This window comes from Coregonus clupeaformis, chromosome 14 (assembly GCF_020615455.1).
Source record: "Coregonus clupeaformis isolate EN_2021a chromosome 14, ASM2061545v1, whole genome shotgun sequence".
Classification (NCBI taxonomy): Eukaryota; Metazoa; Chordata; class Actinopteri; order Salmoniformes; family Salmonidae; genus Coregonus; species Coregonus clupeaformis.
In genome coordinates, this window is record NC_059205.1 from 29892984 (window position 1) to 29906796 (window position 13813).

The 13813-nt window shown below is 46.8% G+C and overlaps 1 protein-coding gene across 2 annotated transcripts; it reads left to right on the top strand.

Annotated features, from left to right (window-relative positions):
* The first annotated feature begins 319 nt into the window (after window positions 1-319).
* On the top strand, window positions 320-13813 carry LOC121581037 (ankyrin repeat and SOCS box protein 10). 2 transcript variants are annotated; one of them, XM_041896365.2, is made up of 7 exons: window positions 320-840; window positions 2904-3171; window positions 3725-3950; window positions 4091-4273; window positions 4408-4503; window positions 12665-12778; window positions 12872-13813. In XM_041896365.2, exons 1-7 carry the CDS (start codon window positions 501-503, stop codon window positions 13055-13057), a joined length of 1413 nt encoding a protein of 470 aa, XP_041752299.1. In that variant the 5' UTR covers window positions 320-500; the 3' UTR covers window positions 13058-13813. The 2 variants fall into 2 exon arrangements, with proteins under 2 accessions (XP_041752299.1, XP_041752300.1); XM_041896366.2 differs by lacking the exon at window positions 320-840 and adding an exon at window positions 2375-2714.

Here is a 13813-nt window from a genome sequence, read left to right on the forward strand (position 1 = left end):
ATACATAAATGTGCTTTTACTTTCTCTAAAATCATATATGATATTGTGGCTGAAATCATGGATGTTTCCAATAGCACACTGATTGAGGCAATTTCTGGTTTGTTTGGAGACAGTCTTTTAACATTTTGAATAACAGGGGCAACAGCATTGACACTTTGGCTATAGATTACCAGGGGAGGCAAAGTGGCCATGTGAGTGATGGTAAAAATAGCCCTTGGTCATGCTGCAGGGAGGCTCTCATATTAGATATCAAAACAACGCCACTGAATAGCTGGGAGGCAGAGAGCAGGCATGAGACAGACACACAGAGACAAAGAGAGAGACATAGTTATACTGAAAGAGAAAGAGAGAGAAACACAGAGGGGGACAGAGACAGGCCGAGAGAGACACATAGAAATAAAAATATCAACCAGATCTTTGACTACCCTCAAACAGTTTCCATGTACACTGCGGTTCTCTTATCCTGAGCGAGAAGCCAGCCAGTCAGCCAATCATTCAACATGTCGGGAGGAGGCAGTTTCGTCTTCACCCCCACGGCCTTGCGTTCCCTCCAGCTGGACGAGGACATGCTGGAGAGAGACAAGTACAAGAAGCAGCTGGCCAGCCACCAGCTCAATGGCTACATGCTGAAGAAAGAGGCCAGGGACAGGGTAGGCCCTGCACCTACGAGGTCCTGCACCTATGTTAGACCCCCGGCTGTGTGCCATGACCTGGTCATCCAGAACGCAATCTATACTGGAGATGCGGACGCTGTGCAGCATTTCTTCCCCAGGGGCGTCACGTCGAACCTCATCATCAAGCCCCAGGGAGGGGACATGCGCTGGGTGGCCAGGGGGGAAGGTAAGCAACATGGTCTTATTAGAACAGGGGTTCCCAAACTTTTTTGCTTTGTGACCCACCAATTGAGGTGTCTTTTGAGTCGAGACCCACCATAAGACTAAGCGGTGAAAAAACATTCCCAGACTAAATAAATAAAAGTAAAACATAAATGAATATTACCTTCCTCAGAACATTACACTGAATGTAGATTTAAGTATGGCTTCTTTTGAATTTTAAGAAATGGACTGTATAGTTATGAAATTATTTGCAACAAATATTTCTGGATCAGAAAGGGGCTTAGGTTGTGGGCGTGACAGGGTTCGTGGCAATGGGTGCGGTCGGTAGTCTGCAAAGCTGAATTCGGTCCAGGCAGCTGGGCAAGAAAATTTGCCACCCTCATCTTGGCAGTGGAGCGAAAATGTTGCTGTTTAAAGCAATTTTCCTGCAATTCTACACATTTGGACATGGCTTATTCTGTGTTCTTATGCTCAAACTTTATAACGAAATCAATGCGAGCCTGACTGTCTAGCTTTTATTTTGATGATTGTAAGTTCTCAAAGATTATAGGCTATTATTTAAAAATACATGGGTCCATTATATTTTCCACATACTTTCTATTTAGTTTAAGTTGTTTAAGTTTAAACTGAAAGCATTTTTCCTACCCACAGTTTGGACACCACTGTATTATAATATGTAAAAAATAGTTATGTTTAACCATCGTAGTTATATGTCACATACGGTGGCAGATTACTTATATGTCACTATTATGACATACGTATGTCTGATGTAATTGCAGAGATTAATGTCTACAATCAGCAGTAATGGAACTGGCATCATGATGATAATTACTTTGTCTCCAAGCTCTAGACTTGAGACAGTGATGGTTGATGAGGGGTTTTCTTTGTCTCTATTGAAATGAATACAAAACCTTTTTGTGTGTAAAAAAATGACCAGTTTCAGAATGGAGTAAATTTGTTCAATAAGCTTAATTAGGTAATTCCATTGTAGTCTGAACATTGTACCAATACCAACTGGTGTATATTTTACTGATATACACTTTCAAAAGCCCATAAGCACACCATCATACCTTTGGATAAATCCCTTGCCCTGTTTCAAATGCTTATAATCCTGCGATCATTAGCAACCATGGCAATATCAACCATGGCAGTATCAAATTATGATTTATAGACATTATTTATAGATCAAGTCCACCACTTAGTTCAGAAACATTCCAGCAGAAAGCCAACGTATTAGTCATGTGCTTGATTTTCCATCCACACCTGTCCAATGTTATTCTCTTGTGGCTAGGTGGTCAGTCACAAACATAGCAACTGTGTGTTCTTGTCTGTAAGCAGTTCCATTGTCCACTCTAAGGGGTTTGGTAGCATGAAAGTGATTGAGCATGAGTGAGAATGTTACATGTGACACAGAAGTAATGTGGCTGCTGCGCTAGCCGGCTGTGGCTGCAGTGTTTTATGGGCCATCCAAAATATCACATAACACCATACCCGTCGTGCCTCCCTGAAATAGTCCCCTGTGGACAAACAGGCTTCAGAACAGCACAACATTTACCTCAGGAGAGAGAAACCGCCATTACTGCTACAAAGAAACAACCAACAAAATCGGACCAGTCAGTAGTTACTCTTATTACCACTTGGGCGCAGACTCAACCTGCATTGCATAAATGCCTCCAAAGCGCTACCGCAACGATGTGATCGCTACGGCCCAGGCCACAGGTTATATTCTTCAATTTTGGAACTGTCTGCTGGTGGGGGATGACCTGACCCTTATTAGCATCATAGATGAACCAGAGTGTGAAGACCTCATTGATGCCGTCTATGACACCAGCAACATTGAGGAGTGGAAGAACTTCAGGCACCACTATAGAACCCTGAGTAGGTCAATGCCTTTGTTTGAAATAACCTGTTCACAGGGGGTTCATTGTCCACCAAAAGGAACAAAACAGTGAGGGACACCTGGACTTATCCAATAACAAATGCTTGTTTTCCTTTTCCAGTGCAAGACGCTTTAAAACGTTTTCAGTTGCATGCCTTAATGGACACGACCCTGTTCTTCCTCTCCAGGACTGTGGTCTCTGACCTACGAGCAGCAGCTGACCACCCCACTCCACATTACAGCAGGCCGGGGGTTTGTTGACTGCCTGAGGCACCTGCTGCAGCGCGGGGCCAGCGTAGACCTAGCCCCTGGGGGCACCACTGCCCTCCATGAGGCCTGCCAGAGCGGCCAGCCCCAGTGTGTAAAGCTGCTGCTGTCCCATGGTGCCAACTCCAACGCTGTCAGTGAAGATGGGCTCATGCCCTTGCACATGTGCACCAGTCCTGAGTCCCTAGTGTAAGTACTGTACCAATCAATGTTATTGCTCTGAGACATTGCTGGGTTAGGGTTAGGATTGTGGTTAAGGGTTAGGGTTGAACCGGGATGTGGGCATAAAGATAAGGTTAGGGTGAGGGTTAGGGTTAGGGTTGTGGTTGAGGCTAGGATTAGGGTTAAACCGGGATGTGGACATGAAGCTGGGGTTAGGGTTGTGGTTCAGGCTATGGTTAGGGTTGAGCCAGGTTGTGGACATGAAGCTAGGATTAAGGTTGTGGTTGAGGCTCAGGTTAGGATTGAACCGGGATGTGGACATGAAGCTAGGGTTAGGGTTGTGGTTGAGCCTCGGGTTAGGGTTGAATCCGGGATGTGGACATGAGGCTAGGTTTAGGATTAGGGTTGTGGTTGTGGTTGAGGCTTGGGTTAGGGTTGAACCGGGATGTGGACATGAAGCTAGGGTTAGGGTAATGGCCAGGGTAAAGGTTGAACCGGGATGTAGGGATCAATATTAATATTATTACATTCATTTTTAATTCTATTTCCCAATGGCCCTCCTCTGTAATTGGATGTACAGGTGTGCCAAACACCTGCTCCAGTTTGGCGCCGCAATCAACGGGCGGAGCCTCAACGAGGATAACACGCCGTTACATGTGGCAGCACGGAACGGGCTCCCGGGTCACACGGAGCTGTACCTGCGCTATGGCGCCGCCCTGGAGAAGCAGAATGATGATGGTCTCACGCCACTCAACGCCGCTTGCTCACAACCACAGGAGAAGTATGATCTGGAACGCTACACCAAGGTGTGAGTTACTTAATTAATTATTGTACTGTTTGTTTTATGTTATCATTTGGGGTTAGTAATATTCAGTACAGCTTGGTTTGGCTCACCTTGGTTCGGCTCTGTAGTGTGAACAGCCCTTATGTGTGTCCTGTCCTCCAGGTATGTGAGCTGCTGCTGGCGGCGGGAGCTGACGTCAACACAGGGGACCAGGACAAACAGTCCCCACTCCACATGGCCTGTAAGAACGTCAACCCGGACGTGGTGGATCGTCTTCTGGCCCACGGAGCCTGCGTCAACACCATGTGTTACAGCGGAAACGCCCCCATGCAAAACGTCCTCAAGGTGTTTTTTTGTTTTATTTATTTGACATATAAAAACACAATTCAGCCACACATGTAGATACACTGCATTTAACATAATTGAAGATAAAACACAAAAACTGGTTTACAACTTATTTCCATTGTGGTCCTCTGAAGGTGGTGGCCTACAAGGCAGAGCACAAGCCAGAGAGGGTAGTCCGCTCTCTGCTCAATCACGGCTCCATCAGGGTGTGGCCTGGAGCACTGCCCGAGGTAAGAGCCAGAAGCGGCCACTGCTACAGTGGCTTGCGAAAGTATTCACCCCCATTGGCATTTTTCCTATTTTGTTGCCTTACAAACTGGAATAAAAATTGATTTTTGGGGGGTTTGTATCATTTGATTTACACAACATGCCTACCAATTTGAAGATGAAAAATATGTTTTATTGTGAAACAAACAAGAAATAAGACCAAAAAAAAGAAAACTTGAGCGTGCATAACTATTCAGTGGCAATTACAGCTGCAAGTCTCCAAAAGGGTTCTGCGGCTGTACCCATAGGAGAACCATTTTTGGTTCCAGGTAGAACTATTTTGGGTTCCATGTAGAACCCTCTATGGAAAGCATTCTACATGGAACCCAAAAGGTTCTACCTGGAAGCAAAATGGGTTATTTAAAGGGTTCTCCTATGGGGAGAGCCGAAGAGCCGAAGAACCCTTTTTGGTTCTAGTTAGCACTTATTTTTCGAAGAGTGTAGATGGAAAGGGTTTCCCAAAAAAATTCTCAATTAAATGTAAACTAGCTACAAAGTGGCCTATGCCTACCTGGCAGAATGATATAATTTGTTTTGCAAATTGTCTCATGTGCTACAGAAACACCACTAACTTGCCAGAAGATACCGACCCTACCATTACGCTTACAGTGGCTTTTGAAAGTATTCACCCCCCTTGGCATTTTTCCTATTTTCTTGCCTTACAACCTGGAATTAAAATGGATTTTTGGGGGGTTTGTATCATTTGATTTACACAACATGCCTACCACTTTGAAGATGCAAAATATTTTTTCTTGTGAAACAAACAAGAAATAAGACAAAAAAACAGAAAATTTGAGCGTGCATAACTATTCATCTCTTGGGGTATGTCTCTATAAGCTTGACACATCTAGCCACTGGGATTCTTGCCCATTCTTCAAGGCAAAACTGATCCAGCTCCTTCAAGTTGGATGGGTTTCGCTGGTGTACAGCAATCTTTAAGTCATACCACAGATTCTCAATTGGATTGAGGTCTGGGCTTTGACTAGGCCATTCCAAGACATTTAAATGTTTCCCCTTAAACCACTCAAGTGTTGCTTTAGCAGTATGCTTAGGGTCATTGTCCTGCTGGAAGGTGAACCTCCATCCCAGTCTCAAATCTCTGGAAGACTGAAACAGGTTTCCCTCAAGATTTTCCCTGTATTTAGCGCCATCCATCATTCCTTCAATTCTGACCAGTTTACCAGTCCCTGCAGATGAAAAACATCTCCACAGCATGATGCTGCCACCACCATGCTTCACTGTGGGGATGGTGTTCTCGGGGTGATGAGAGGTGTTGGGTTTGCGCCAGACATAGCGTTTTCCTTGATGGTCAAAAAGCTCAATTTTAGTCTCATCTGACCAGAGTACCTTCTTCCATATGTTTGGGGAGTCTCCCACATGCCTTTTGGCGAACACAAAATGTGTTTGCTTATTTTTTCTTTAAGATATGGCTTTTTTTCTGCCCACTCTTCCGTAAAGCCCAGCTCTGTGGAGTGTATGGCTTAAAGTAGTCCTATGGACAGATACTCCCATCTCCGCTGTGGAGCTTTGCAGCTCCTTTAGGGTTATCTTTGGTGTCTTTGTTGCCTCTCTGATTAATGCCCTCCTTGCCTGGTTGGTGAGTTTTGGTGGGCGGCCCTCTCTTGGCAGGTTTGTTGTAGTGCCATATTCTTTTCATTTTTTAATAATGGATTTAATGGTGCTCCATGGGATGTTCAAAATTTCTGATATTTTTTTATAGCACAACCCTGATCTGTACTTCTCCACAACTTTGTCCCTGACCTGTTTGGAGAGCTGCTTGGTCTTCATGGTGCCACTTGCTTGGTGGTGCCCCTTGCTTAGTGGTGTTGCAGACTCTGGGGCCATTCAGAACAGGTGTATATATACTGAGATCATGTGACAGATCATGTGACACTTAGATTGCACACAGGTGGACTTTATTGAACTAATTATGTGACTTCTGAAGGTAATTGGTTGCACCAGATCTTATTTAGGGACTTCATAGCAAAGGTGTCAAGGAGTGATGTGTAATGGGCGAGTGAAGTCAAACGCAGGACACAGAGATACTGGCAGACTACTTTACTCAATGTAAAGTACAAAACAAAAACCTCCGCAACTGGAGGGAAAACACCATATACGTAATATGGAATAATAACAGCAACGCCGAACATCGACTAGACACAAAACAATAACACACAAATGCCAAACGTGAGACAAGGGAAATTATAGGCTAAACAATCAAACATAATAGACAACAGGTGTAACTACTCAAGACAAAACAAGACAAACACCGAAACATCGATCGGGCAGTAGCTAGTACTCTGGGGACAACGAACGCGAAGCCTGCCCGAGCAAGGCGGAGGAGCAGCCTCGGCAGAATCCGTGATAGTACCCCCCTGGACGCGCTGCTCCAGCCGTGCGCCGACCCTGGCCTCGGGGACGGCCAGGAGGACGCGGGCAGGGCGAGTCGGATGACCCGGTGGAACTCCGTCAAGAGGGGAGGGATCTAAGATGTCCCTCCTAGGCACCCAGCACCATTCCTCCGGACCGTACCCTCCCACTCCACGAGATACTGCAGACCCCCATCCGACGTCTCGAATCACGATGGACCGGACTGAGTACGCCTGAGCCCCTCGATGTCCAGTGGGGGCGGAGGAGCCTCTCGTATCTCATTCTCCTGGAGTGGACCAGCTACCACCGGCCTGAAGAGAGACACATGGAACGAGGGGTTAATGCGGTAATCTATGGGCAGTTGTAACCTGTAACATACCTCGTTCAATCTCCTCAGGACTTTAAATGGCCCCACAAACCGCCGACCCAGCTTCTGGCAGGGCAGGCGAAGGGGCAGGTTTCGAGTCGAGAGCCAGACTCGAACTCCAGGTGCATACACTGGACCCTCACTGCGGTGGCGATCGGCGCTCGCCTTATGCCTACGGATAGCCCGCTGCAGATGGACATGCGCAGCGTTCCATGTCTCCTCCGAGCGCCGAAACCATTCATCCACCGCAGGAGCCTCGATCTGGCTCTGATGCCAGGGTACCAGGACTGGCTGATACCCCAACACACACTGAAAAGGAGTAAGATTAGTGGAGGAGTGGCGAAGTGAGTTCTGGGAAATCTCTGCCCAGGGGATATACCCCGACCACTCCTCCTGCCGGTCCTGGCAATAGGACCTCAGAAACCTACCCACATCCTGGTTTACTCTCTCCACCTGCCCATTACTCTCGGGGTGAAAACCCTTGGTAAGGCTAATCAAGACCCCCAAGCGCTCCATAAACGCCCTCCAGACTCTAGAGGTGAACTGGGGACCCCGATCAGACACTATATCCTCAGGCACCCCGTAGTGCCGGAAGACGTGTGTAAACAGGGCCTCAGCAGTTTGTAGGGCAGTAGGGAGACCTGGCATTGGAATGAGACGGCAGGCCTTAGAAAACCGATCCACAACGACCAAAATTGTGGTATTCCCCTGGGAGGCGGGAAGGTCCGTGACAAAGTCCACCGATAGGTGAGACCACGCCGTTGTGGAACGGGTAGGGGTTGTAACTTCCCCCTGGGCAGGTGTCTAGGTGCCTTACACTGGGCGCACACCGAGCAGGAGGAGACATAAACCCTCACGTCCTTGGCTAAGGTTGGCCACCAGTACTTCTCAATAAGGCAGTCCACTGTCCGGCCAATACCAGGATGACCAGAGGAGGGTGACGTGTGAGCCCAATAAATCAGTCGATCACGGATCTCGAGCGGCACGTACTTCCACCCCTCTGGACACTCTGGAGGAGTAGGGTCGGTACGTAACGCCCGCTCGATCTCCGCATCGACCTCCCATACCACCGGTGCCACCAGACAAGACTCCGGAAGTATTGTAGTGGGCTCAATGGACCTCTCCTCTGTGTCATATCGCCGGGACAGGGCGTCTGCCTTAACGTTCTGTGACCCTGGTATATACGTGAGCTTAAAGACAAACCGGGCCAGAAACATGGCCCACCTAGCCTTACGAGGGTTCAGTCTCCTAGCTGCCCGGATGTACTCCAGGTTACGATGGTCAGTCAGAATGAGAAAAGGGTGTTTAGCCCCCTCAAGCCAATGCCTCCACACCTTTAGGGCTTGAACCACCACTAGCAGCTCCCTGTCCCCCACGTCATAATTACGTTCCGCCGGACTGAGCTTCTTAGAATAAAAGGCACAGGGACGGAGTTTAGGAGGCGTGCTCGAGCGTTGAGACAGTACAGCCCCCAATCCCCGCCTACGCGTCCACCTCCACTTGAACGCCAAAGAGGGGTCCGGATGTGCCAGCACCGGAACCGAGGTGAACAGGTCCTTCAGATGTCTAAACGCCCTGTCCGCCTCAGCCGACCACTGCAAACGCACCGGGCCCCCCTTTAGCAGGGAGGTGATGGGAGCTGCTACCTGTCCAAAACCCCGGATAAACCTCCGGTAGTAATTGGCAAAACCCAAAAACCGCTGCACCTCCTTAACCGTGGTAGGAGTCTGCCAATTACGCACGGCTGAAACGCGGTCAATCTCCATCTCCACCCCTGACGCGGACAACCAATGTCCCAGGAAGGAGATGGACTCCTAGAAAAACAGGCATTTCTCCGCCTTCACATACAAGTCATGCTCCAACAGCCTACCCAACACCCGACGCACCAGGGCCACATGCTCGGCTCGTGTAGCGGAGTATATTAGAATGTCATCAATATACACCACTACACCCTGTCCATGCAAATCCCGGAAAATCTCGTCCACAAATGATTGGAAGACTGAAGGAGCATTCATTAACCCGTAGGGCATGACGAGATACTCATAGTGACCCGAGGTGGTACTAAATGCTGTTTTCCATTCATCTCCTTCCCTAATGCGCACCAGGTTGTAAGCGCTCCTGAGATCCAATTTTGTGAAGAATCGCGCCCCGTGTAATGACTCCGTCATACTCGCAATCAGAGGGAGAGGATAACTGTATTTAATGGTAATCTGATTGAGACCACGGTAATCAATACACGGGCGCAAAACCTCCATCTTTCTTCTTCACAAAAAAGAAACTCGAGGACGCAGGAGAAGTGGAGGGCCGTATGTATCCCTGTCCCAGAGATTCGGCAACGTATGTCTCCATAGCCGCCGTCTCCTCTTGAGACAGAGGATAAACATGACTACGCGGAAGTGCAGCGCCTGCCTGGAGGTCTATCGCACAATCCCCCTGTCTATGCGGTGGTAATTGAGTCGCCCTCTTCTTACTGAAGACGAGTGCCAAATCTGTATACTCAGGAGGAATGTGCAGTGCGGGCATTTGGTTCGGACTTTCCACCATTGTCGCCCCTACGGAAACACCTATACACCGCCCGACACACTGATCAGACCATTCCCTGAAAGCCCTCTGTTGCCACGAAATGTTGGGGTCATGAGATATTAACCAAGGAAGCCCCAACACCACGGGAAACGCAGGAGAGTCGATCAAATACAACTGTATAATTTCCTCATGACCCCCCTGCGTCTTCATCTTAAGTGGCACTGTGACCTCCCTAATCAATCCCGACCCCAAAGGGCGGCTGTCTAGGGCATGGATAGGGAAGGGCACATCAACTGGTATGAGGGGAATCCCTAACTTATAACAGAAACTGCGATCAATAAAATCCCAGCTGCGCCTGAATCGACTAGCGCCTTATGCTGGGAGTGAGAAGAAACCTGGGGAAACACAACTTGGATAAACAAGTGGACAACAGAGAGCTCTGGGTGAGTTGGGAGCTTACTCACCTGGAATGACTCATCAGTGCGTGACCTGCTGCCTCGATCCCTAGGAGACCCTCCCCAGCACCGAACCGCAGTGTGTCCTCTGCGGCCACAGTTGGTGCAGGGAACGGCCTCTCTCCGGGTCTCTCTCCTCCTCTCTCTAGCACCAGCACCCCCGAGCTCCATAGGGCTCGGCTCGGAGGTGCTGGGGGATGGAATGGACGGCCCCAGCTCCGGACGTCCGCGGGTAGCCAACAGGGTATCCAGACGGATCGACATGTCCACCAACTGATCGAAGCTTAGGTTGGTGTCCCTGCAGGCCAACTCTCGGCGAACATCCTCCCGTAGGCTGCACCTATAGTGGTCGATGAGGGCCCTCTCATTCCATCCCGCATTGGCCGCCAGAGTCCGGAAATCCAGTGCGAATTCCTGCGCGCTCCTCTTCGCCTGTCTGAGGTGGAACAGATGCGTCTATTCCCCTCCATTCGGCATTGGCCCACTCCAATGCCTTGCCGGACAGACAGGAGATGAGGGCGGAAACGCTCTCGTATCCCGAGGGCGCCGGGTGAATGGTTGCCAGTTAGAGTTCTACTTGGAGCAGGAAACCCTGACACCCGGCCGCGGTGCCATCATAAGCCCTCGGGAGCGAGAGCCGAATCCCACTGGACTCCGGAGATGGAACGATGGGTATGGCCGGTGGTATTGTTGGAGGAGGTGTGGGCAAACCTCCTCTCTCCCATCGGCTCAAAGTGTCCATAACATCCTGCATGGCGGTGCCCAGTCTCTGGATCATGGCGTCTTGGCTGCTTACGCACTCCTCCAATGATCCCGTCGGTACCGCTGATCCTGCTGACTCCATGGTGGTGTGTTATTCTGTGAAGGAGTGATGTGTAAGCGGCGAGTGAAGTCAAACGCAGGACACAGAGATACTGGCAGACTACTTTACTCAATGTAAAGTACAAATCAAAAACCTCCGCAACTGGAGGGAAAAACACCATATACGTAATATGGAATAATAACAGCAAGGCCGAACATCGACTAGACACAAAACAATAACACACAAATGCCAAACGTGAGACAAGGGAAATTATAGGCTAAACAATCTAACATAATAGACAACAGGTGTAACTACTCAAGACAAAACAAGACAAACACCGAAACATCGATCGGCAGTAGCTAGTACTCTGGGGACGACGAACGCCGAAGCCTGCCCGAGCAAGGCGGAGGAGCAGCCTCGGCAGAATCCGTGACAAAAGGGGGTGAATAAATGTGCACGCACCACTTTTCCGTTATTTATTTTCTAGAATTTTCTTAAACAAGTTATTTTTTTCATTTCACTTCACCAATTTGGACTATTTTGTGTATGTCCATTACATGAAATCCAAATGAAAATCCATTTAAATTACAGGTTGTAATGCAACAAAATAGGAAAAACGCCACAGGGGATTAATACTTTTGCATGGCACTGTACAGTTGAGAAAGAACAGATGAAGTATGAACACTAAAACAGTTCATTGAATTCTTTATTTCTCTCCTCAACATGAAATAATGTTCTCACTGTGAGAAACGGAAACTACTAATATTCAATGAACCAGACCTGGCTTCAAGTAAAATTAGAAATAATTTGAAATACTTTAGCATGTGCTTGATTGTGCTTGACTGTTGCAACGATGGAACCAATTAAAAAGTCCCATGCAAACCTTGCCCACCTGGCACTCAAGGTAGGCTAAAGCAACCGCTTAAAAGTATTTGAAAGATTGCAAAGAGTATTTGAACCCAGGTCTGCTGCTCTTTACTGAACCCACCACGTGCTTCTGAACAAAATGCCTGACTCCTAATTAGGGAATGTTAATAGGAGATAAATTAGCACTAATTGCATAATTTCCAGTAAACCTCCAGAGGGTAGACCAATCTGTTCATCTCACCAAGTGTTTAATTACTTTAGATTAAGTATTATATTCTATTGATGAGTCACAAGTCACAACCTAACGCCAACATAAAGTAAGGACATTTTATTTTTTGTTTCTTAGGAGATCACAAAACTGAGAATTGGTTAAAAAAATATAAAAAATGTATGCATGCAATTGTTCCCTTTGCAATTATTCAATTGGGGAATATTTAATTGGCATCTGGAAGGATAAGGTTTTATGCTAGAAAATAGGCTTAAAAATTGATAGGCTATAGTTTATTTTCTTAACATTACCAGGTATCCATAACCATGGCTACATTTACAAAGGCAGCCCAGTTCTGATCTTTTGTCCACTAATTGGTATTTTGACCAATCACATCAGATCTTTTTCAGAGCTGATCTGATTGGACAATTAGTGAAAAACATATCAGAATTGGACTGGTTGTGTAAACTGAGCCCATGTGGTTTCTAGTTTTAAGTAATGTGGTATTCATGATACATTGATGTATTTTCAGGTGCTAAAGTACTGCTGTGTCTCCCCACGAACCATCGAGGTTCTTCTGAATGCGTACGACCGCCTCAAGGTCACAGATGACTGGGTGGAGGCTGTTTCACCTGAGATGTTTAAGGTACGTTCCTAGAATCAAAGTGATTCTATTGTATTCTATTCTGATAGAATATGACTCTAACTGTCTGAGTGTTCTGTGTATCTCTCCCTCCAGGAACACAAGGGGTTCTATGAGTCTGTCTTCTCCCTGCAACAGACCCCTCGCTCCCTACAGCACCTGGCTCGATGGAAGTTCAGGAACTACCTAGACGGGCAAGTACACAAGGTGGTGCCACACCTAGACCTGCCCACCTTCATCAAAAACTTCCTGCTGCTGGAGTTCAGAGACTATGTCCACTGAGAGAGATAGAGCCAGGATGTATATAAGCCCTAAACACTGAATATATGGTGACACATGGTATGGTATGGTTAGCTCTGTATTGTATGTACACTCAGGACAAATACTAGGAATTCAGTCTGTCTGTGACAATATTAGTTTTGCAGAGTGACACAGAAGAAGAATCATCTTCATAGACCTACAGATTGTGGTACTAAGAACTACCACTCCTGGATCCAAAATCCTTGAGATTGCAGTGTGAGAGTAAAGTAGTGTTGAGTAAATGGATACCATTATCTACAACAACACATGACAAAACACTTTTCAGCCATAATTTGTCTTTACAATTGATTGTATTCATTTTATTGCTATTTTCGTTGACAATTAAAATGTATTTTGCATTACAAGCAGAACCTTGTTACTCCGAGTCACCACAAGGGGGTGCTGTGGTCTTCAAACGACAAATGAGACGTACTTTATTCGATGGCTGGCTTCCTTGTGTTTTTTTTCTATTTTATTTGTTAAAGAAACGTCACGTGTAACCTTTTTTATTTATAGTGCTATCAATGGTACTGGAATGTACATCCGTAAAGTAGTCTTACGTTGAAGTAGTACAAGGAAATCGTTTGCATATTTTGATATTGAGATTTCTGGATAAGAGCGTCTGCTAAATGACTAAAATTTAAACAAGTTTGATCAATGTCAATATGATTTTATGGGTGTATAGTAATATTTGGTAGAGAATTACTACTACTTTTTCAATAAAATAACTCCTAAATG